This window comes from Fundulus heteroclitus, chromosome 5 (genome assembly GCF_011125445.2).
Source record: "Fundulus heteroclitus isolate FHET01 chromosome 5, MU-UCD_Fhet_4.1, whole genome shotgun sequence".
NCBI lineage: Eukaryota > Metazoa > Chordata > Actinopteri > Cyprinodontiformes > Fundulidae > Fundulus > Fundulus heteroclitus.
This window is the reverse complement of record NC_046365.1, coordinates 3420254-3441512: the sequence shown is the minus strand read 5'-3', so window position 1 is coordinate 3441512 and position 21259 is coordinate 3420254. Positions and strand designations below refer to the sequence as shown.

The following is a 21259-nucleotide window of genomic DNA, read 5'->3' as shown; positions in this document are numbered from 1 at the left end:
TGGTGTCTTCTTGTAGACTGATCAGCTTCCCTGTGACTGGAACACTTTCTTTCATGAGTTTGTTGTGTCCACTACATGGGTTATGGCAAACTGTCAATGGGTTGTCCTGTGGGGTGCACACGTCTTGGTAGGATAGCAGTTGTGTTATTCTGTCTATTTTTGAATGGAGGAACACAGAGAATAGAATGTAACCAATGGCCACTTTGAACTTGTCCACACTTTCCTCTCCGACCTTTCCACTGAGTTCCTTGATCTTCATGATGTCCCTTTTTTCACCAATGTTCTCTTTGCTTTCTCTCTCAGAGAATATTACAGCACAGCTGGATTGCCACATTGACATTAAATTACACTCAGATGGAGTCATTACTGAGTAGGTGACATCTGAAGGCAATAGGTTTCTCCACATTTTAGCAAGGAGTTGAAAACAAAAGCCCGCCGCACTTTTCGCATCTTTACTTGTAAAACTCTGTGTGTGTGTGTGTGTGTGTGTGTGTGTGTGTGTGTGTGTGTGTGTGTGTGTGTGTGTGTGTGTGAGTCAGAATGTTAATGCAGTGCACCAACACTTGAGTGGGCGCACGCTGCTCAGTCAAGCCAGATGGCCTAAAGATCTGCCTCCCTTGTTACTAGAGATAAGGCTTTTATTGACCGATGATGTCTGAAATGCTGATTCCTAAATTGTAGTGATTTACTCCGATGTACATTATTTGTACATCGGAGTAAATGTAGTTCATCAGTCTATTTTTCTAAAAAGCTAAAATACATTCTAATGAACACTCTTGTTTGTTGGTGCATTTAAACGCTGAGAATAAAATACTGTTCCATTATCGGGCCTGTCAGTAAAGGGAGCTACCTGTACACCCAAGTTAAGCAATGATTTAAAAACAGTACTTCATTGTGGATTCTTTTAATATGGCTAGACCCTCTTGTAGAGTTAGAGTTAACTTAAAACTCTCTAAAACTACTTAAAGGAGCAGGATGTGTAGAATCTGATGACAAGCAGGAACTACAGAATATATTAACAACCAGAGAAGGTGGGTTTTATGTGTTCTCAGATAGAAGTGTGGCAGCTCAACATAATGGACAAACTCCAACCAAGACCTCTCAAGCCAGGCTGGCTAAAATGATAAAACAGATTTTTGTTAAAAAAATAAATGTAATACATTCTGTGATGTTTTAAATACTGCAGTTCAAAAAGTGTTAATTCCTCTTGAACATTTACACATTTTGTTCACATCACACGCATACATTTAAATATATTTTATAGGAGTTTTACATGCCAGGCCAAAATAGCATATTATTATTAAGTTAAAGTAAAACTAACAATATGTAGAAGTAAAGTTCTGAGGAGTGCAGCATGTGTTTGTGTCCCACTCCCTTCACTCTGATGCCCCAGGATAAAACCCAGTAATCTAATCTCAGTATTAATCCCACTGCTCTGTTTCTTCAGAGGTTTGTCTGAGAACATTGGAGAACCAACAGCATCATATACACAGACAGGTCAGGGAGAAAGCTGTGGAGAAGTTTAAAGCGGAGTTAGGTTATAAAACAATATCCAACCCTTTGAACACTTGGAGACCACCGTTCAATCCATCCTCTGAAAAAAAAACGACCAGAGAAGCAGCCGAGAAGCTGGAGATACAACGGAGATCCTGACTGCAGGTGGAAGCAACAGAACTATTGGCCGAGCCCTCCGCAGGTCTCTGCTTCTAGGGGAGAGTGGCCAGAGAAAAGGCTGTGCTGAAAGAAAGCCCAAAGAGTCGTTTGTAGTCTGCTTCATGCCAGTGAAACAGCAAACACGTGGTAAACAGAGCTCTGCTCTGATGAGGCAACATGTTTTTTTGCGTATGGGTGTGGTGGAAACTAATGCTGCCCATCCACCTGAACACACCATCCTCCTGCTGAAACATGGTGGTGGCAGGGTCATGCTTCTCTGAGGCAGCGATGGGGAAGAGGGGAGCGGTTTAGATCAAAGCGTAGCAAAACATGGAAAAAGTTCAAGAGGTGTGAATACTACTGTAAGCCACTGTATGACTCCTAGCTGCCAAAAGATCTCCCTGTAGCCCAGACAAACAGAGAAACAAATTGTCTGAAGCGTAAAATAATCTGACGTCTCCACTTAACAGGATTAACACAAAGTCAGCGGAGGACAGCACATTTGTGCCAGACCTGGGGATGGATTGAGACATCGGTTGGCTCCAGGACCTGGTACATGGTCCATGGTCCACGGAGCCATGAGTCCCGTCAGTGCACCCATAGAAAACAGACAAAGCTGCTACTGTTGTAAAGAAGGGTCACCTGCCAGGCTCCACCTGCCTCAGCACTCTTAGTCCTCCAGCGTCTGATGAACTAGACACCTAATCAGGACCTTTAGGGAGTCTGGACCGCCCTTTGGTAGGCAAATACATTAACTCAATTTAGAGTTTGGGCTTAAGGGCCCATCCGTCCCCTCATTATAACACACACATGTAAATATACACAAACGCACACACCACCATCCCTCCTCCTTTCTGCTCTGCCTTTCCTCCGTCACTCATCCCTCCTTCTGCAGGGATCAGCTGAGAGCTCCATTCTGTTCCTCTTTCCCTTCACCCGCTCCTTATCTCTGCCTCTCTCTCCCACTCTGTCACTCTCTCCCTATAGTGCCCCCCCCCTCCTCCTCCCCCCATCCCCCCTCCCCGGAGGGGCTCTCAGACTCTATAGTTATGGGCTGGGGCCATCTGTCACCTTGCACATTCATGCAACCACCAGAAGGCCACAACATGTGCCGGTTTAAATGGAGAACCCAACTTTCCCAGGACACACAGGCCTGACCCCAGCAGCCACAGCAACCCCCAGCCCTTCCTCCTCTATCCCGCAACCATCAGCACCATCCAGCATCCCTAAAACCCAGACCCCACCCAGCTGCCACACCCTCCTCCACCAGCACCTCCAAGAAATACTGTCTGCATGCGAATTAGCGCCCCCACCCTCGCCCGCACCACGCTCTGCCCAGTAAGTGTGCATGAGACACGGGAAGAGTGCCTTCTCTTTACATAATGACGGCCGTCCACCTTGTGCAGCAGCTGATGGTTGAGGGGGAGGAGTAGAGGGAGGGGGAGCAGGAGGTGAGGGGCAGAGCCTTGCTGGATGTGTGAGAGAGAGAGGCCGATCAGCTGATTGGCAAAACTGATGGAGGATAGATGGAAAGGAGCTGTTGTGTGCGTTGTGGGTTTTTGTGGATGCGAGGAGGGGTGTGTGGCGAAGGGAGCTTGACAGGATTGGTTTTGTCGCTGGGACCCACAGAGAGGACAATAGGGAGCGGCGGGGGTGGGGCAAGTATCACACGCTTTTGCTTTGTGGCTCGGTCAACAGGCGTGTGCCACGGGTGTCGTCTCGCCTCCCCTCGCCTGCTGTCCAACTCCTGGAATGGACCAGCGGCCATGAGAACCGGTGCCGTGGATCTTTAATGAGGGGCGTGCTGCTTCTTATCAAAGATGGACAAGCTATCATTACAATCATCATTAGAAGCTGCACAATGGAGCACGCCTCCCTCGGCTATGGATGGGAAAATCCTCCTACGGAGCTGGGGCAGCGAGTGCTGCAGTGGGAGGAAGAAATTTATAAATATGCATGGAACAAAGGAAGCCTGGAACTGTGTCAGTTTATTGGTTTGGTTCAACATGTTTGATTCAGATAAACAAAAGGGATTGTTCAGGACAAATCAGCCTACAGGGGGCTAAGCTGATATAATTAAACTAAAATATCTGGTCACTGTTTCAGGCATATACTGATTCTGTGTGAAACGCTGCAACCACACTGCTCTGTGAGCATCAGCGAGGGCTGGTTTCCTCCTCCCCTACTCTTTGTTCATGACAAACTTCACAGATGCATGTCCATAAATTAGAACATTTTTTAAAAATAGGATTTATTTCCATAAATCAGATTAAATAGTGAAACTCTTCCATTACATACAGTAGATTCAGCACACACACACAGATATGTATACCAAGTGCTAATTTATATTTATTTATTTCTTACAGCTAACTGAAAATGAATCTCACTGATTCTCTGCAGGTATCTGCAGCTCAGGTGGCAAAAGCTTGTAGTCAAGCACTCCACAAATCAGACTTCCTGTTCCCAGCTTACAGCAAGCTTTATCTTTATAAGGGACACAACAAACATGGAAGAAGGTGCTCTCATCAGATACAGCATAGCTCCATCTTTTGCCGCGTAAAAGGAAAATGGTGTTTGGCCAGAAGGCCAAAGCTGCGATACACCCTGAACACATGAGGCCATGGTGAAAGATGGTGGGGGTAACATCAGGCTCTCAGGAAGCACAGACAGGGATGCTGGGCCAGAGTTGATGGGAATGGGGAAGGACATAAATACAGCACAATTCTGGGGGAAATAACTTTGAGAGGCTGCAAAGGATTTTATTCTGGGACTCGGTGGTGGTTTTGAATTTTGCCGGCGTAGCTCCCCACACAGGACGCCATCCTTTCAGAGGACAGGAGAAATACCTTCCAGCAGGGCAGAGACCCAAAACACACAGCCTGAGCTGGCCCAGTCAAAGTCCAAATAAATAAAACCAGCCATCGGTGGCATGCCTTGAAAACAAATGTTCACTCACAGACACTCTCCTGTGAGCTGCAGACATTCTGCTGAGAGGATTGGGAAAAAATGTCGTTCTCTCAATATTCAAACCCTGTACTGACAGTCCGGTAGAATTGCACCAGTAATAACGGTCAAAGTTGGTGCTGAGAAGTGTCGAACACTAATGCAACCACACTTCCAAACCTTTATTTTAAAATGTGCAACCCCCACATCTTTTTTTCAGTTGTCAACAAAGATCTGCTTGTATTGGTGTCACATAAAATGCAACTAAAATACTTGTTATCTTTGAAGCAATCGACAGGTAAAATGCGGTTTGAGTCCGGGTCAGTCTTGGCCCGCTGCTGGCGTTTATGTTTGGGTCGCTGTGAGGATGCAGAGGGCGAGGTTAAAATGTCGTGCACTGTAACTCGGCCTTCAGTTTGTCATCATCATTGTGGGCTCAGAAAACATGGTGCTGCGTGGCCTTTCTCCAGAGCCTTCTCCAAATTCTTTTTAATGCTCTCCTCTGACCTGCGGCCACGGCCACAAAAAGCATTGTCATGCTGCTGAAGATGGTGAGGATGAAGTGTGTGTGTGTGTGTGGTTGTGTGTGTGTGTGTGTGTGTGTGGATGGGGAGGGGGCCATGACACTGCAGCAGTGGCAGCTGGCAGCCCAGCTTGCAGGGGCCATCTCATCACAATGGACAGCCTTCCCCCTGGGGCCAGTGATTTAGGACAGGCCTCTCCGGACAGGCTCCTGAACAGGAGAGGGGACACTGGCTCTGCAGCCTTTCCTCCCACCTTTCCCTCCCCTCCTTTTATACCTTGTTCAGTAAAGCTTCTCTGCTGGCTCTCGGGCTCCCGCCCTAGCGCCTAAAACGCACGCTCTCCTCGGCCAACTGTGGCCGAGCTCTCTCCTGGGACGAGGAGGCGGGCCTGTAGATGGGAGCATTCCTAAGGTGTAGCAGGCTAACTTATGCCAGACACAGTAGGGGGAAGACAACAGGTGCATGTGGATCCTCTGTCATCCAGCAGCAGCTGAGAGATAGGGACTTGGGGGTATTATGGCACGATTATGCACCGGTGGGCTGCTGGACCTGTTTTTTGGAACAAAACAAGGCTTTTTATGTGTAACCTAGCCTTATAACCTCCCTGCAACGAGCCTCTTTTCCGTCCTACTTACCTCGGCCAGCACCTGCCACCCCGGCACCCAAAAAGAGCCTCTGAAGCACTCATCCCAGGCTGGTCTCCATTTAAACCCAGCCCAATGGAAAGAAAAACCTGAGCCCACTGGTCCGGAGAAATCCCACCACTTCAAACTGGAGCCCTGAAGTGCCCTCTTTGCGCCGCGGCGCCCCCGCCTCCTCCTCCTCTGTCTCCCTGAATTATGTTATATCTCGAATGAGCAGTCATACAGCAGATTGTTTGGTGTGGCCACATTGACATAACTGGTGACAAAGCCTCTAACAGAGCGAGTGTCCTGGGGGGATAGGCAGTATTTGGTTACTGGATCGTTGATCGCTCCCCATTGTGATCCACTCTGGGTCCCATAGAAGGTTGAAAGGAGGTTTGGGGAGGGGGTTGTGTGTGCATATGTGGGCTCCCAACGCAGGTGTCTGCATCTGTTCATTTCTGGGCAGATGCTCATGGCTGGAGAGCTGCAGAGGGAGAGTTAGAGGCACAGGGGAGGGGAGGGGAGGGAAAGGAGGACTTCTTCCATTCACTGTTGTCTTTTAATGATTAAGCAAACACGAGAAAACAAACAATGAAGCTTTCAAAGTACAGATGGGTCTAAATGAGTCCTGTCAAATACTTCATTTGTGTGTTTAATTGATTTTAAGAAGGGCTCATATACTATACAGAATCCTCACACACACACACAGATGTATTTCAAATGTTGACTTCTGTTCATTTTGATGATCATTTCTTACATCTAATGAAACCCAAATACCAGTTTGTCACAAAATAAAAAATAAAAAATGGATTTTAATACAGAAGCGTTGAGCTGCGGCCATATGGGCTCCATAATCACGTGGTAGACGTCTAACTTGGCAGTTGCCCAGCAGACAGTCGCTGACCCCCTCACCAAGGATGGGAAGCCAGAAATTGTCATCGCTAAAGAAGCCAACTGTTCACAGAGTGGCGTAGCCAAGAATATTAATGGAAAGTTGAGTGGAAGGAAAAAGCGCGGCAGAAAGAGGTCATCAAGCAGCAGGCTTGAAACGATTGTGATTCACAGGGAGTGGAAAGCAACTGGAGTCAGAGCTTGGTGAGCCATCACACATCAGCTGTCAGCTGCTGAACTGTGGGCCAACGTCAGAAGTCTCTTCCCTCAGCAAAGGAGAAGAAACCAAACTGTTGCTCAGTGGTCCACTTTAGAGATAAAATACATTTTGAATTTCATTTAGAAATCAAAGGTCCTAGAGTTTGGAGGAGGAATGGAGAGGTGCACAATCCAAAGTCAGTAACGTCATCTGTTAGTGTTGCTCCAAAGAGTACCATTGAAGGCGGAAGCAAAAGATCCGAAATGACTCTTGAAACGTAATTTTGTACACAAGTTTCACTTTTTGAATAACTGAAATAAGTGAACCTTTCTGATATTTTCCAAATTTGAGATGCACCAGGCATGGGCTCGGGCTGAGGAACCATCAGGACCATTATCAGCAACAAATCCAAAAGCCTGGGTCTGTGATGGCGTGGGATTGTGTCATTTAGACGTCTGTGGTGGTGGCAACATTAATAATACAAACAGAAAGTTGAGATTTCCAAGAAAACGCTGTGTTGAACCATCTTTCATTGCATTTAAAGCTAAAAGTCTTCCATGTTCTTCTTTGCAAAGTAGCAATTCAGTCCGATTTAACAGAGAGCATTTATGTCCCCTGCATGGCTTGTTGCAAATAGCAGAAACTTTGCTTTCTTCTGCCCACTTTACTGCAGGTGTTCTTTCATCAGACTCACGCCTTAACCCAGGATCTCTGCAGCGTGACCTTTGGAGGAGCTGCAGAGATCCACAACCACTGACCACACTTTTTCCAGTTCAGATGAGGCATGGAACAGAGCTCTGTGATATATTGTTTCTATCTCTGTTCTCCCTGACCTGTCTCCTGTGCTCCCCGGTCTTCATGATGCTGTCTGTTCAGAAACAGGACAGTTGCATTTATACTGTGGATAAATGACACCCAAGCAACTTCTTACGAACTTCTCAAGGCGATTACACTTGATTTTATTAAAGGATACCCGAGTATTGAGGCATGAATTAAAATGCATGCCAGACTTTTCTGATTATTTTTTAAATACCCAGAAAATTGTGAATCCTTTTTCTTCCCCTTCATGATTATAAACTCCTGTGTGTTGGTCTATCATATAAAATCTCAATGAAACACACCAAACTCTGTAGTTGTATAGTAATGTTATTTGGAAAAAAGTTTGGCTGGTGTGATTGGTTACGTTTTTTTTTTTAACCCTACATCTGTTAAATACAGATGTAGGGTTAAAAATACATATAGGTCTTTTTTTCTAAACGTATCTAAAACACAAAATAAAGTAATGTGCGTTCAGAAGAGCAGGGCAAATTGAACGTGAGTTTTAAATTCACACTTGGTGAGACCTCCTGTTGAAGCAGACACCTTTTCGTGTATCTTTGTAATTCTCTTTTTGGGTCTCAGACGTTTTATTCCCATTGAGTTTTCTTTGGAGTTCTGATTGCAGGTTGGGCTTTATTTAAGGCAGGCTACATCGTGTTGTTTGTTTGACCCTCTGTCTACTTACCCTAACAGTTGGCTGCTCATTGCGTTAACGGGAATATTTGCTGTGGGTAAACTTGTTGCGCACATTATCGGTTGTTGAATTATCGATTTTTCTTCATAGAGACCCACGTGGTGTGATGCGTCACCCCGCAGCGCGGCAGATGTGTTTTTCATAAACAGTGGCACGCGACTGGCCCCGGCCCACAGCTCCCTGTTTGCCACTCCCCCCCTGTGGCCCCCAATGCGCCTCTCCACACACGTGTGCGTGTACACAGAGCCACACACACACACACACACACACACACACACACACACACACACACACACACACACACACACACACACACACACACACACACACATCCCCGCAAAGGGCGTCTCTGGCCCTACAACGTAATTACTGGGGCACTCTGCAAACATGTAATGCACGTCGTGTCTCCAGTAACAGCAACGCATGCAAATGAGGCGGCGGTCCGCGATGAGAGGCTGCGAGGAGTCGTGGGAAGCCGCGTGGAGCCCCAGCGGAGCCCCGAGGAGCCCAGGGGGAAACGCGGGTCTGGCCCGTGGCCCCTGCTCCTGCAGCAGCTGGCCGCGGTAATCTGATCTGGACACAAAAGAAGCTGTTGATTTCGTTTCAGCTGATAAAACAGGCCCAGCACACAGGAACCAGTTCTGCTCCAACAATGTGACATTTTCAGGTTCTAATAGGACTTTTAAATGAGATTTTACAGAAACAATGAAGCACATCGATGTGTTTGGGAGGCCATCCTGATTCCCTGCGCGATTTCACCTTGTGGCAATAGTTTACTCCCCTCCTCCTTTTCACCGCCTCTCTTTAGTTTAACCCTGACGCTTTCTTACTCTCTCCACTACCACCCATGGCATCGTGGGTAACCCCAGTGCGCTTTACTCTGTGGGCGGAGGAAAAAAAGCATAAATATTGGCCGTATACCTGGGGTTACTGGTTTAAAAAAAAGTCCATTGATGAGCACATTTGGCACTCTCACCCTCCCCTTCCCCAATCAACGCCTCTTATGATCAATATCGTGTGATGCGCGCCGTGTTTACGTTCCCACGAGTGACCATGTGGTGTCTCCTCCTAAGGGACCAAAAAAAAAAAAAATCTTCCTGCTTCCCCCTCACCATATGGCCCCAGAGGGCCCATACCGTTACAGGTCCTTAAACATGCTTCCAGTTTAGTGTAGACAGAGACCGGTGGACAGGGGCGCAGAGAGACGTGCGCTTCGGTCCGGAGGAGGGAGGGAGGGAGGGAGGGAGACACGAAAATAAACGTCGCGCATATGGGGTGGGGAGGGGGGAGTTAGTGGTTTAGTGGCAGATGGCTTGTAAGGGTCTGTCCGCGTCTGAAGGCGTGTCGTGGTCCTTCAGTGAGGACCCCTTTCCCTCTCCTTCCCCCCCGGCATACTCAATCAATGGAAATTAAAGCGCAGAGAATGGATGAATAGCCAGACCCCGAGTCACCCTTTTTTGTTTGGCGCAGCTACTGGTAGGAGTTAAACTATCGAAGCACCCTACAGTAGCACTCTGGTTAAACAGTCAGAGCTCAAAGGCGTCTCCAGGAGGGAAAAAACTGTATACAAAATAAAGTTTCCGGTCTGCTTTCAGATCACGCCCAAAAGGCCAGCCCCATCTCTTTCTTCCAGTCCAGGAACACTGGAGTCAGAACTTACAGAGCTTTGCAAAAGTCTCCATACCCACTGCAGCAACCCTGACCACATCCTGTCATGTTGCAACCTGAAACCAATGTATTTTATTAGGATTTAGTTACGTTATAGATCAACACAAAGTGGTGTATAATTATGAAGTTGGAGAAAAATGATTAAAAACATTTTGTTGTTTATTTTGCTTCCTTTTTTTAATTTTTAATTTTTTATTTTTTTTTACAAAATCTTAAAAGTGTGGCATGCTTCTTGTTCAATCATATTTGTCAACAGAATCAGTTGTTGTGTAATTTAATCTAAAGTAGATGCAGCTTTGCTTTTCTGTTTCTGGCCCCAAAGGTTTGTTAGAGAACATTAGAGAACAAACAGCATCAGGAGAACCAAGGAACAGCAGATGGGCCGGGGAGAAAGTTGTGGCAAGGTTTAAAGCAGGGTTCAGTTAGAATATTATGCTTTCAACATCTCACAGAGCACAGCTGCAAATTTGTCAATACGTAGCTGTCTATCTAAAGCACAAACCCATGCGAGGAGAACAGTCATCAGAGAAGCAGCCGAGGGTAACTGGAGGAGCTGCAGAGATTAATATAATTATTTACAGTTGCTCATTTCACAATTCTGACCTTCATGATTGTGGCGTGGCAAGAACAAAGCCATTGTTCAAAGAAAGTCATAAGATGTTGCATGTAGTTTGCCATAAACCATATAGGGGCCTCAGTTAACATGTGGAAGAAACAACAAAACATTCAACTTTTTGGCCAACACATAAAACACTTTGCGGGATGGAAAAAATTGCTCAGGACCTCGTACACAGCGTCATTACGGGGACAAATTATGGTGGCAACATCATGATGAGGGACACCGAGGGTCTGTCTCTTCTGACAACAAAGAAGAGCAGGTACCTGTAGTCATGGTAAAAAGAAAGAGTTCTTTCAATACATGAGAGCTTTGTGTATCAGGGTTGTTATGCATGAGTTTGTTTCTACCTGATCCTTAAATTACTCAAATCTAACTATAGGCTACGTTCACACTGCAGGTCTTGATGCTCAATTTCAAATTTTTGGCCAAAATATAGATATTAAATGCGACCGCCATCATACTTCTCTCTGAACAGTTCAAGAAGGCAAAGTGACCCATATGCTCAGATAACAGAAGGAGACGTCACACATCAGCGCACTGTTTACAGAAGCAATGGTGAATGTAATTGTTTCAAGAAGTGTTCAATAAAGTTTTGTTTCAAAAAACTCCACAAAACAGATACCAGCTGGCATCGCTCCTTGTTATTATTAGAAGGGTGTTGAGCAATGGGAGCTGTCAATATTAAGACCACACCATAGCAAGACTAAATAAGGTAAGTAGAGAGCAGCACAGCTATTATCAATGGTCGTTTATGGAGCGCTAACTGCTACTACTGTGTGGATGTGTAGCTGAAGACAGGAGAGTGTACACACTGCTGTGAAAAAGACAGATATGGCTCGCATATGGCAAAAAGAGCAGTATGAATGTAGCCTTGGAGCCGATAGCAGACAGACAGGCAGAGGTTGGTGAATTGAAACATTTAATTAAAAAAAATAAATTACAAACCATGGCAATACACAACAGCCGTAGCCATGACAGGCTTGGCATGGCAGCAGTATTCACCCCTGAGAAGACAATCAAACTGACCAGCATATATATGGCATGGTGCCGGTTAAAAACACAGGTGGCATACACAGGTGGACTGAATGACACTGATTAAGGTAGCAGTAGCTGGGAGTGGAAACAAAACAAGGCTGGGACAGAGACAGTAGCTATGTTTACATGCACAACATTTCTTCAGATTAAATTATTGGATTGTACAGTTTATATGGGCATACAAAGAATCTGATCATAATGTGCGTGTATATGCACCTTGCTTTATTCAGAATAGAACCACTCTGACTTGCACACTTATCAAATTTCCCTAAAAAACAACAGAAAAAGAAGTACTTCTGTCTTTGTTAAACAACAAAATATACTAAACAAAGGAATATTATACGAGTCTCTCCGAGTGCCCAGGCTGGATTTGATATGCACATTGATGAGTTTATCAAATGGAATAATCCTCCACTGTCATTCGAAATACAATTTCATTCCGATTGAGCTTAATCCAATCATAATTTTTATTCCAATCAGCCCTTTATTCTAATTACTTTTGTCCACGTAAATGTTGCTATAGAGACCAATCTAACACTAAAGCTAGGAATTAGAATATAGTCTAAAAGGCAAAACCCAATCAGTAAAAAAAATGTGAAAATTTAACTATAAGACAAGACTTGTAGAATATAACAAGAAGAATACTGAAAGACAGAAACCCAAAAGGAAAACCATAACCAGATTATTTCAAATCATGACATCCAGCGGTACAAAAACACACTACTGATTTCTCATTGCCATTTTCTATCCTACAAAGAAGAGGCCAAATGGGAAAGCCCTTCTAAAAAAGTCAAATACACCATATTATTAACCTCATAGACCTACCTTTAGCAGTCACATTGTCAGTATTTTTTCTGTGTGACTTTATACAGTTTCTGTTGAGAAATTTTAAGGCCCATTTTATCTACGTTACTTCAGGTCATTGAGATTCCTAATATTTTTGTGGAACAGTGGGTTTGAGGCGCTTGCGCTAATGAACTTTGACATGCAGTATACTGATAGACTCATGGATTCTGAGATGGAGCTCTTGGGGTTTTAGTAATATTTTTGAACATTTCATGGTCCGACATCAGGGTGAACTAGGTTAATGGGAAGAAACAATTATTTCTCCAAGTCATTGTTGATGTATTTCCACCCTTGGCACCATGTTAACATGGACTTGGAAGCTCTGTATCTCAGAGAATAGACTTTAAAACACTGTAAGTCACTGAATGGCTTAGCACCAAAGTACACTGCAGACTTGCTGTCAGTGTATCAACCCTCCAGACCGCACAGGTCTTCTGGCTCAAATCTACCCAGAACTAGAACGAGATGTGAAGAACCAACATTTAGATATGCTTCACTTATCTGGAACAAACTCCCAAAAGACTGTAAAAGTGCTGAAACCCTGCGTTCCCTAAAATCAAGGTTAAAATTTGTTCAGAGTTGCCTTTAAATGTTAATGTTCATTTCAAACTGTTGTAGTTCACTGTAATTTTATTAGATTAAGTTTTATTGACCTACTACTACTATTCCACTGCAATGTGCTGTCCTCTGTAACGTTTTCCTTTCTTATGTTCCGTTCATGTACAACACTTTGGAGAAGGACAACACCTCAGACCTACCTTGTTACTTAAATGTGCTATACAAATAAACTTGCCTTGCCTTACCTCCGGGTGAGGAATTTGCCGAAACCTCTGTGTTTATAGAGGTGATGGAAAACTGAACTCGATGCACCGCAATCAGATGATTCAATGTGAGAAGTGAAAGCAATGTTTAAAGGTTTAAAGAAATTTGCAGAGTGGCTGCTAAGCTTACTAATGCGTTCCTTCAGTTGCAGTGGGGGTAAATAACGTTAGCAGCTGGGATCCGTTGTTACAAGCTGAAGTTACTATATAGAATAGAATATAGTAGAATGTATTGTCATTGTTTCAAACAATGAAAAACGGTTTAGCAGCTCTTCTTAGGCAGTGTGAATCACTCATACACACATACACATATATACACATATATATGAAAATATGTATTAATACTATTATTACTTTGTAAATTATTTGGTATATTGACTAAATAATACACAAAACAAAGGTGAGCACCAAATAGGATATATATATATATATATATATATATATATATATATATATATATATATATATATATATATATATATATATACACCCCTGGGTCTTTCTGCATGGAGTTTGCATGTTCTCCCTGTCCATGCGTGGTTTCTCTCTGGGTACTCCGGCTTCCTCCCACAGTCCAAAAACATGACTGTTAGGTTAATTGGCTTCTCTAAATTCTCCTTATGTGTGAGTGTGTGCGTGAATGGTTGTTTGTCCTGTTTGTCTCTCTGTGTTGCCCTGCAACAGACTGGCGACCTGTCAGGGTGTACCCCGCCTCTCGCCCAGTGAACGCTGGAGATAGACACCAGCAACCCCGCGACCCCATTAGGGATTAAGCGGTTTGGAAAATGGATGGATGGATGGATGGATATATATATATATATATATATATATATATATATATATATATATATATATATCTCCATCAGAGAGGGCAGGTGTAATCCAATAAAGCATTCTGCTGACCTGACCACCCGTTACAGGTTCCAACTGTTCTCCTAAGAGCAACAGGAGAACCACAGACTGCAGTCATACACCAGGAAGCTCTCTTTCACTAACTTGTAGAAGTCAGTGAATACCTGATGAGGATGGTGAACGTGATTTAACCTCCTGAGGAACTAAAGTCCTTGTTGGGCTTCCCCCCTCCCGGTGTGAGTTGTGTGTGTTACTGGCAAGGTCAGCAAAGTTGAGCACACCCAGAGTTTACAACTCTCTCAACATCCTCACCATGTATCAAGAGGGGAGTGTGTTTTTGGTGCACCTAGATTCCCTGAAGGCCATAATTACTTTGTTCATCTTTGGGATGTTGAGGTCTAGGTTATTTTTCCAGCATCATAGTGTGAAGTGTTAGACCTCCTCTCTGTAGGCCAGAAATCTGTCCTACAACAGTAGGTCAGATTTCACAGCAAACCTGCCAATTGCGTTGGTGTAGTGAATGTGGTGTTCAGCATGAGGGTTGATGGAAAGTGCTTATAAATCCAGAAGCTCTGGGGTCTGTTCCTGAAGAACTGTTGGATCCATGTGTGCAGTGAACTAACTGCCCAGGCCCTGGTTGCTCAGTTTATTAACCAGTTTATGAGGAATGGTGTCAAAGGCGGAACTGGACTCCACAGCCTCCTGAGGTGTTGTCCTTTTCCAGGTGGGTTAGGACTGTGTGGGGAGCTGTTATTACAGCATCCTCTGTTGACCTCTTTGCCCTGTATGCAAACTGAGATGTTAGCTGTGGTCAGCAGGATGAGCAGTTCTAATGTTTGGAAAGAGGAATCTTTCAAAACATTTGGTGATGATTGGAGTGAGCGCAACCAGGTAATAGTCATCAGGCAGGTGCTCATTATTGATCCTGTAATTGTTGATGTGGGAACAATGGAGTGCAGTAGGGAAAGGTTGAAAGTGTTTAGCTACCTGGTATACTGGTGAGCTGAGACACATTAAAGTGGCTGGACACGCCCTTGAGCAAACAGTCCACAAAAAAAGTTATTGGGGGAATCAAAAGAGTCCTCCATGAAGTACACTCCGAGCATTTCTCTGGAATATTTAACAACAGTCCTGGGAACTCCAAACAGCAATTTCTCCACAAAAAACCATCTCCTTCAACCTCAAACGTCTTTACTTACAGTCTGCCTTGACAAAATGGAGGGTTTCACCCAGGCCACCATACAAGTCCTGGGCTGAAACTCCTCAACCTCTTTATTGCTTCAAATCAGTCTCCCAGCAAGAAGTCACAAATATTATTGAATGGTTTAAATCCTACACTCCATCTTTTCCCCACTGCTGTGCTGAAAACATACGTGCCTCTTATCAGTCCTCTGATAACTTCTGCGATAAGCCTTTCCTTTGAAACTGGTTCTGTTCCATCTGGCCCATCATCCAACCTCTCCTTAAAATACCCATCCTTGATTCAGACCACCTTGTCAACTACATACCTATTGCCACCCTATCATTTCTGTCAAAACTCTGGAAATGGAAATGGCTTTTGATCTGCCCACAGCACTGAAACAGTTCTGATTAGGGTTACAAATGGCCTTCTGATGGCGACTGACGCTACCTCTCTGTCCCCGCTGATCCTCCCGGACCACACTCTGTTTATCCTGTACATTGTCCCCTTTGGTCACATCATCAATCATCGTAGGATTTATTTTCATGCAGATGACACACACTTTTACATCAAAACAGACCTCCTCCTCTCTCCTAGCTCATCATCTTCACTCTCACCACTTTTCTTGGGGAAATAAAAGCCTGGATGGATGCCAATCATCTCCAACTACACACCTCAAAAACAGAAGCTATTCTAGTTGGCTCCCCTCATGTGATTCACTCATCATCTATTTCAACCATAACCTTCTCTGGCCAGCATTCCACTTTCCTCTACGTTGACTTATTTTGGTGTAAGGTTTGCTCCTCATTTTACATTTGAAATTCACATCAAATACCTCTGCAAAACCTCCTACCACCTCAGGAACATCTCTAAGGTCCCTGCATTACTGTCCACATCTGATGATAAAAAAAAAGAGTCAGAACAGACTACATGCTGATGAGGCTGAGGTCTTTAGAGTGCAGGGGGTATTCCTGAAGACCTTCTTTGACTCTGTGGTGGCATCAGCCATCTTCTATGGTATGGTTTGTTGGGGCAGGAGGTTATCTGTAGCTGAGAGGAAGTGGCTGGATAAACTCATCAGGAGGACCAGCTCTGTCCTGGGATGCCCTTTGGACCCAGTGCAGGTGATGGGAGCCGAGAGGACTGTAAGAAAACTAAAATCATTGATGGACAATGTCTCCCAGCTCATGCCTAGAGCTGCTGCAGAGCTGGAGAGCTCTTTCAGTGACAGACTGCTGCATCCTAGATGCTCAAAGGAGCGTTTCAGCAGGTTGTTCCTCCCAGCTGCTGTTAGACGTTATAATCTCTGCTGCTCCCAACGGACTCAATAACTGTTTACAAACGTGCTGATGGTTGCATGGGATCTGATCTGATCATGAATCGTTTATAGTGTCTCTCAGATGCTATGGTACACTTGACCAAGCCTTAGCTACATTAAAATACTGTGGTACTATTGTGCATATTGCATATTATCTCATGTTGTTCTGTAAATAGGCTGGTGTTTTTCCACTGTTTTACTGGTTTTACTGTTGTTTCCACTGTGTAACTTGAAAATCTTGTCTTTTTCACCTGAATATGCCATATTAACAATAATTGTGCAATTTAGTTTTCTCTGGTATCTATTTTATTTTCATTTTTGACATTTCTCATAAAGCTCATCCTCTGTTGATTTAGCACTAACTTGAGAATAGATTGTTTTTTTCTAGGGATGTGCCGATACCAGATTTCTTCAAACCAAGTACGATTACAAGTACTTCAACTTCAGTACTTGCCGATACCGAGTACCGATACGAGTACTATAAAGTGCCATTAACTCCTCAGAATTTATTTGAATTTTTTTTATTTTCATTTGGCTCAAACAGAAATACACTTGGTGTATTTTAATTGTATAGATCTGTCCTCTTGTTATATTTTAAGACATAGAACACCACTTTTAGTCTAACCAACACTGTTAAACATAGATTTTAACATTTACTGAATAGTTTTAACAGCCTTGTCACAGTTTTTACCTATATGCAAATTGAATATATAACTATGAAAACAAACTTTGAATGAGCAACTGATAAATTACATTATGCTTCTTGTAAAGCTTGTCTTTTAGGTCGGAACCTATTTTAAGAACGTGAGAGGCAAGTTTTTCTTGAGGAAAAGCAACATCTCTGCATTTGCTGCACTTAATCTGTTTCGATCTTCATTTATGATGTGTGAAACTGAGCTAAAAAGTCTCTCACTTTCTACACTGGTACATGGAGCTGAGAGGTACCTCTGGGATATTTTAGCCAAAGCAGGAAACCGCATTTTATTAACACCCCAGAACTGCAGTGGGTTTTCTTCTCGAGGAATTGTAGTCTCTCCAAGGTAGGTCTCTAACTGAATGGCAGCACCCACTGGGGTGGCATGGCTTTGTGAAGACGACTTTTGTTCTTCTGTTATCTCCTCAAACACTCTGTCCAGACTGCTGCTAGCTTGTGTCATACGAAGCCTTCTGGCAGGTGGCTCTTCCAGATTCTCCTTTGGCTCTCCTGTATTCACACTCTGCAACTCCACCTTCAGCATTTCTTTGGCATCTATGGCAATGTTGACGTTTGAGAAAAAACGATCTTTGTACCTACAACAGAAAAAAAATACATTTGCTTTTTATGGATAGGCTAGTCTTTAAATTGTAGGTGAAAAATGGTAAATCATATCATGTAACGTAAGGTAAGCTTATCGTGTATGTTAAATGCCATAAGTGTAATTGCATTATTCTAAATAAATGTTTAATTACGTTTTAGCTTAATTGGTTCTGTTTTGATCATATTCTAATATGCTAAACAGAAAAGGGCAGAGTTTTACCTTGGATCCAGTAGAGTTGCAATGCAGTAGAGGGGGATCTTCTCCATGTCAGTGAAGCGCCTCTTCACAGCTGCAGCTAAGGTCGACTTCATTGTTTTGATACCCTGATCTTCTTCAGTTTCTCTGTTCAGGATTCTCAGAAGCACAGTCACAGCAGGGATCACATCTGATGCCAATGCATCAGAGCAGCTTACTTTTCTTGTAAGCTCTTCAAACGGAGCCAGAACAACAACAGTTTTTTCCAAAAGTGCCCACTGGTGAGCGGCGAGATTCTCTGGAAGCTCGTGTTCAGATCCATATATTCCAAGAGCGCGCTTCTGCTCAATGAGAGACTGTAACATGTAAAATGTGCTGTTCCAGCAGGTCTGTACATCCTGTTGCAATCTTTTTGTTGGTTGGTTGAGCTGCAGCTGAATATCTTCCAGCCGGGAGTAAGCTAATGTGGAGTGTTTAAAATGTCTTACGATTTTCCGACCAATAGCGACAGCATCAGTCACACTCCTCTGGACCAGAAGCCCCTCCTTAACCACCAGCTGGAGTGTGTGCGCGAAACATGGAAGGCTCTGAAGTCCGGCATCCGTCATGGCTTTTATCATGTTTTTAGCATTATCACGTAGCACAACATGAATCAAAGTTTTGGGAACGCCCCACTTCCGGAGCATCTCATCAAACACATCCGCGATGGCTAAGCTAGTGTGTGATCCCCGAAAATGTTTTGCATGCAAGACAGCCCTCTGCAGGGTGAAATCTTTGTCAACCCATTGCGCAGTTAGGCTAATGAGTGACACCGGGCTAACGCTGCTCGTCCAGATATCAGTTGTCAAGCTTATCGCTGAAACGTCTTGCAAAAGGCTTTGGATGTGTCTCTTCACAAAGTCGTATAGTTTCGGCAGCTCCCGGTCAGTGATGTATTGCCGACTAGGAATTTCATACCTCGGCTCCAGCACACTCAGAAGACGTCGGAATCCAATATTTTCAACGACGGATAATGGCTGGTCATCGAGGGCAATGTATTGGGTAAGAGCTTCTGTTATCTTCATTGCGTGTGGACTGTCTCTGGACATCTTCTCCCGCTTCTTCAGCGTTTGCGGCAATGTTGGTTGTTGCAGTTTCCCACCGCCATGAGAGAACTCCTTGTGTTCTGCGTCGTGTTGCGTTTTAAGATGTTTTATCAGGTTACTTGTGTTGTAACTGTTAGGGTTTGTTCCTCCTCTTGATAACTTTGATTGACATATTTTGCAAACAGCCTTACTTTTGTCGTCCTCGTTAACTTGAAAATATTTCCAAATAGCGGACATGGCTAACTCCTTCACCCTTTTTGTGTTTGCTCCCTCCTCCTTCTCTATGCTCTTGACGTCACACTGCGTTCTTCTTCGCTGTTTTGTCTTCTTCTTCTTCTGCGTTCTTCTTCGCTGTTTTGTCTTCTTCTTCGTCTAGTATCTGATCGCAAACTAATGCTTTCTGTTAAAGAGAAAAGTATGATAGTATCCGGTCCTATAGTATCGGAACACATTTACGGATACAAGTACGAGTACAAACACGTGGTATCGGGCCAGATGCCGATACCAGTATCGGCATCGGTGCATCCCTATTTTTTTCCATTATTTTAAATTGTGTGTAACTGTCACTGTCTTTGCCACTATTACATCTGACCTTCCCCATTGGGGGACAACAAACAAATTTCTTATCTTATCTCCTCAAGACCTGACTACTGCCACTCGCTTTTCATGGAACCCCATCCAAAACCTTCAATATGCACAGATTAGTGCAACCCAGATCCTAGTCAAGCAAAGGAAACACAATTACACCATCCCAATTCTAAAATCTCTCCCCTGGCTTTCCGTCTCATGCTGTATTGACTACAAGGTTTCCTTACTCACTCACCAGTGCATCCACAGCATCAGGCTAACTCAAACACCTGCTTACTGCTCAGACATCAGCAGAGTCCCTCCCTTCCTACTGGCTCTAAACCAGCCCACCCACCTTCCACGGACAAAACTGCCCACCATGGGTGACACGGGCATGCTGCTCTGCTGCACCTCACTGGTGGAACACCCTCCCTGACCACCTGAGGAAACCACAGTCTACAGAAAGTAGACTGTGGTTTCTCCAGGACTGAAGACCTTTCTTTTTAGAAATTACAATGCTGAAATTAACCTTTCATTTTGCTCCTTTTTCGATTCCCTGGTTTGTTTTAAAACTGTAGCACTTTCAGATTGAAAAAGGCAAGGTGCAATACAAATTCAATAAATTATTGAATTATATTATATTATATCTTATATTATATGGCTATTAGCTGGGACATGCAGTTTCTGAGGATCCTTCTGCTGCTGCTATCTGAACCAGCAGCCTTTCTTGCATTGATGCTCTGCAGGGTGAATCTGACCTGATGGGTAAGCTGTGCCAGCCCCCCCCCCTCATCTGTCTCTGCTGGTTGAGTGTGGGTCACTGTGCCTCCTCGACTGAACCAAGAGGAGAAGCTGTTCACAATGTCAGGGAGGGTCCTGTCTATGGAGCTGGTGTCACTTAAACTGTCCTTTTATCCAGCCAGAGATTTAATCCCTGTCACATGATATGATCTGCAGCTTCTGACAGATCTGTTTCACCGTTAGCGTCTTCCATCTGAAACAGCTGTCATATGAAGTTAGAACAGCCTCATATGAGTTTTCCTGCTAACCCTCAGTACTTAGGCCCAGGAGAGACCATATCAGGTTGGAAATCAGTTGTTTTATTAAAAATATAATATAATTTTGATCCATATCAAGCCAATTAATATATATGGTTTTTATCATTTTATTGTCCAAAAAGTCAAACGTATCGATATTTTATCTTTTATTTCACATGGACTTGTTAACTGTGGACAGAAAGTGAGTCTCTACTTAGTTTTCCTGTCAGTTAATTTCCTTTTATTTATTATGTTTCCATAAAAATAAGTCTGCTAGTGGAAACATGGGAACACTGTACCTGTCTTTGAAACGATGGGAAAGGACAAGATGCCCAAGCTGAAACTTCTATTCTGTTATCTTACAGTTCAAAAAATAATCTGACTGTCAC

General features: G+C 43.9%; 1 protein-coding gene across 1 annotated transcript; it reads right to left on the bottom strand.

Moving 5' to 3' along the window:
• Window positions 1-17212: 17212 nt before the first annotated feature.
• Window positions 17213-19148, bottom strand: LOC118563084 (zinc finger BED domain-containing protein 4-like). The gene is made up of 3 exons (XM_036136737.1): window positions 18994-19148; window positions 18206-18963; window positions 17213-17978 (listed from the first exon to the last, which is right to left on the bottom strand). The coding sequence occupies exons 2-3, from the start codon at window positions 18865-18867 to the stop codon at window positions 17480-17482; spliced, it is 1161 nt and encodes a 386-aa protein (XP_035992630.1). The 5' UTR covers window positions 18868-18963; window positions 18994-19148; the 3' UTR covers window positions 17213-17479.
• Window positions 19149-21259: the final 2111 nt, after the last annotated feature.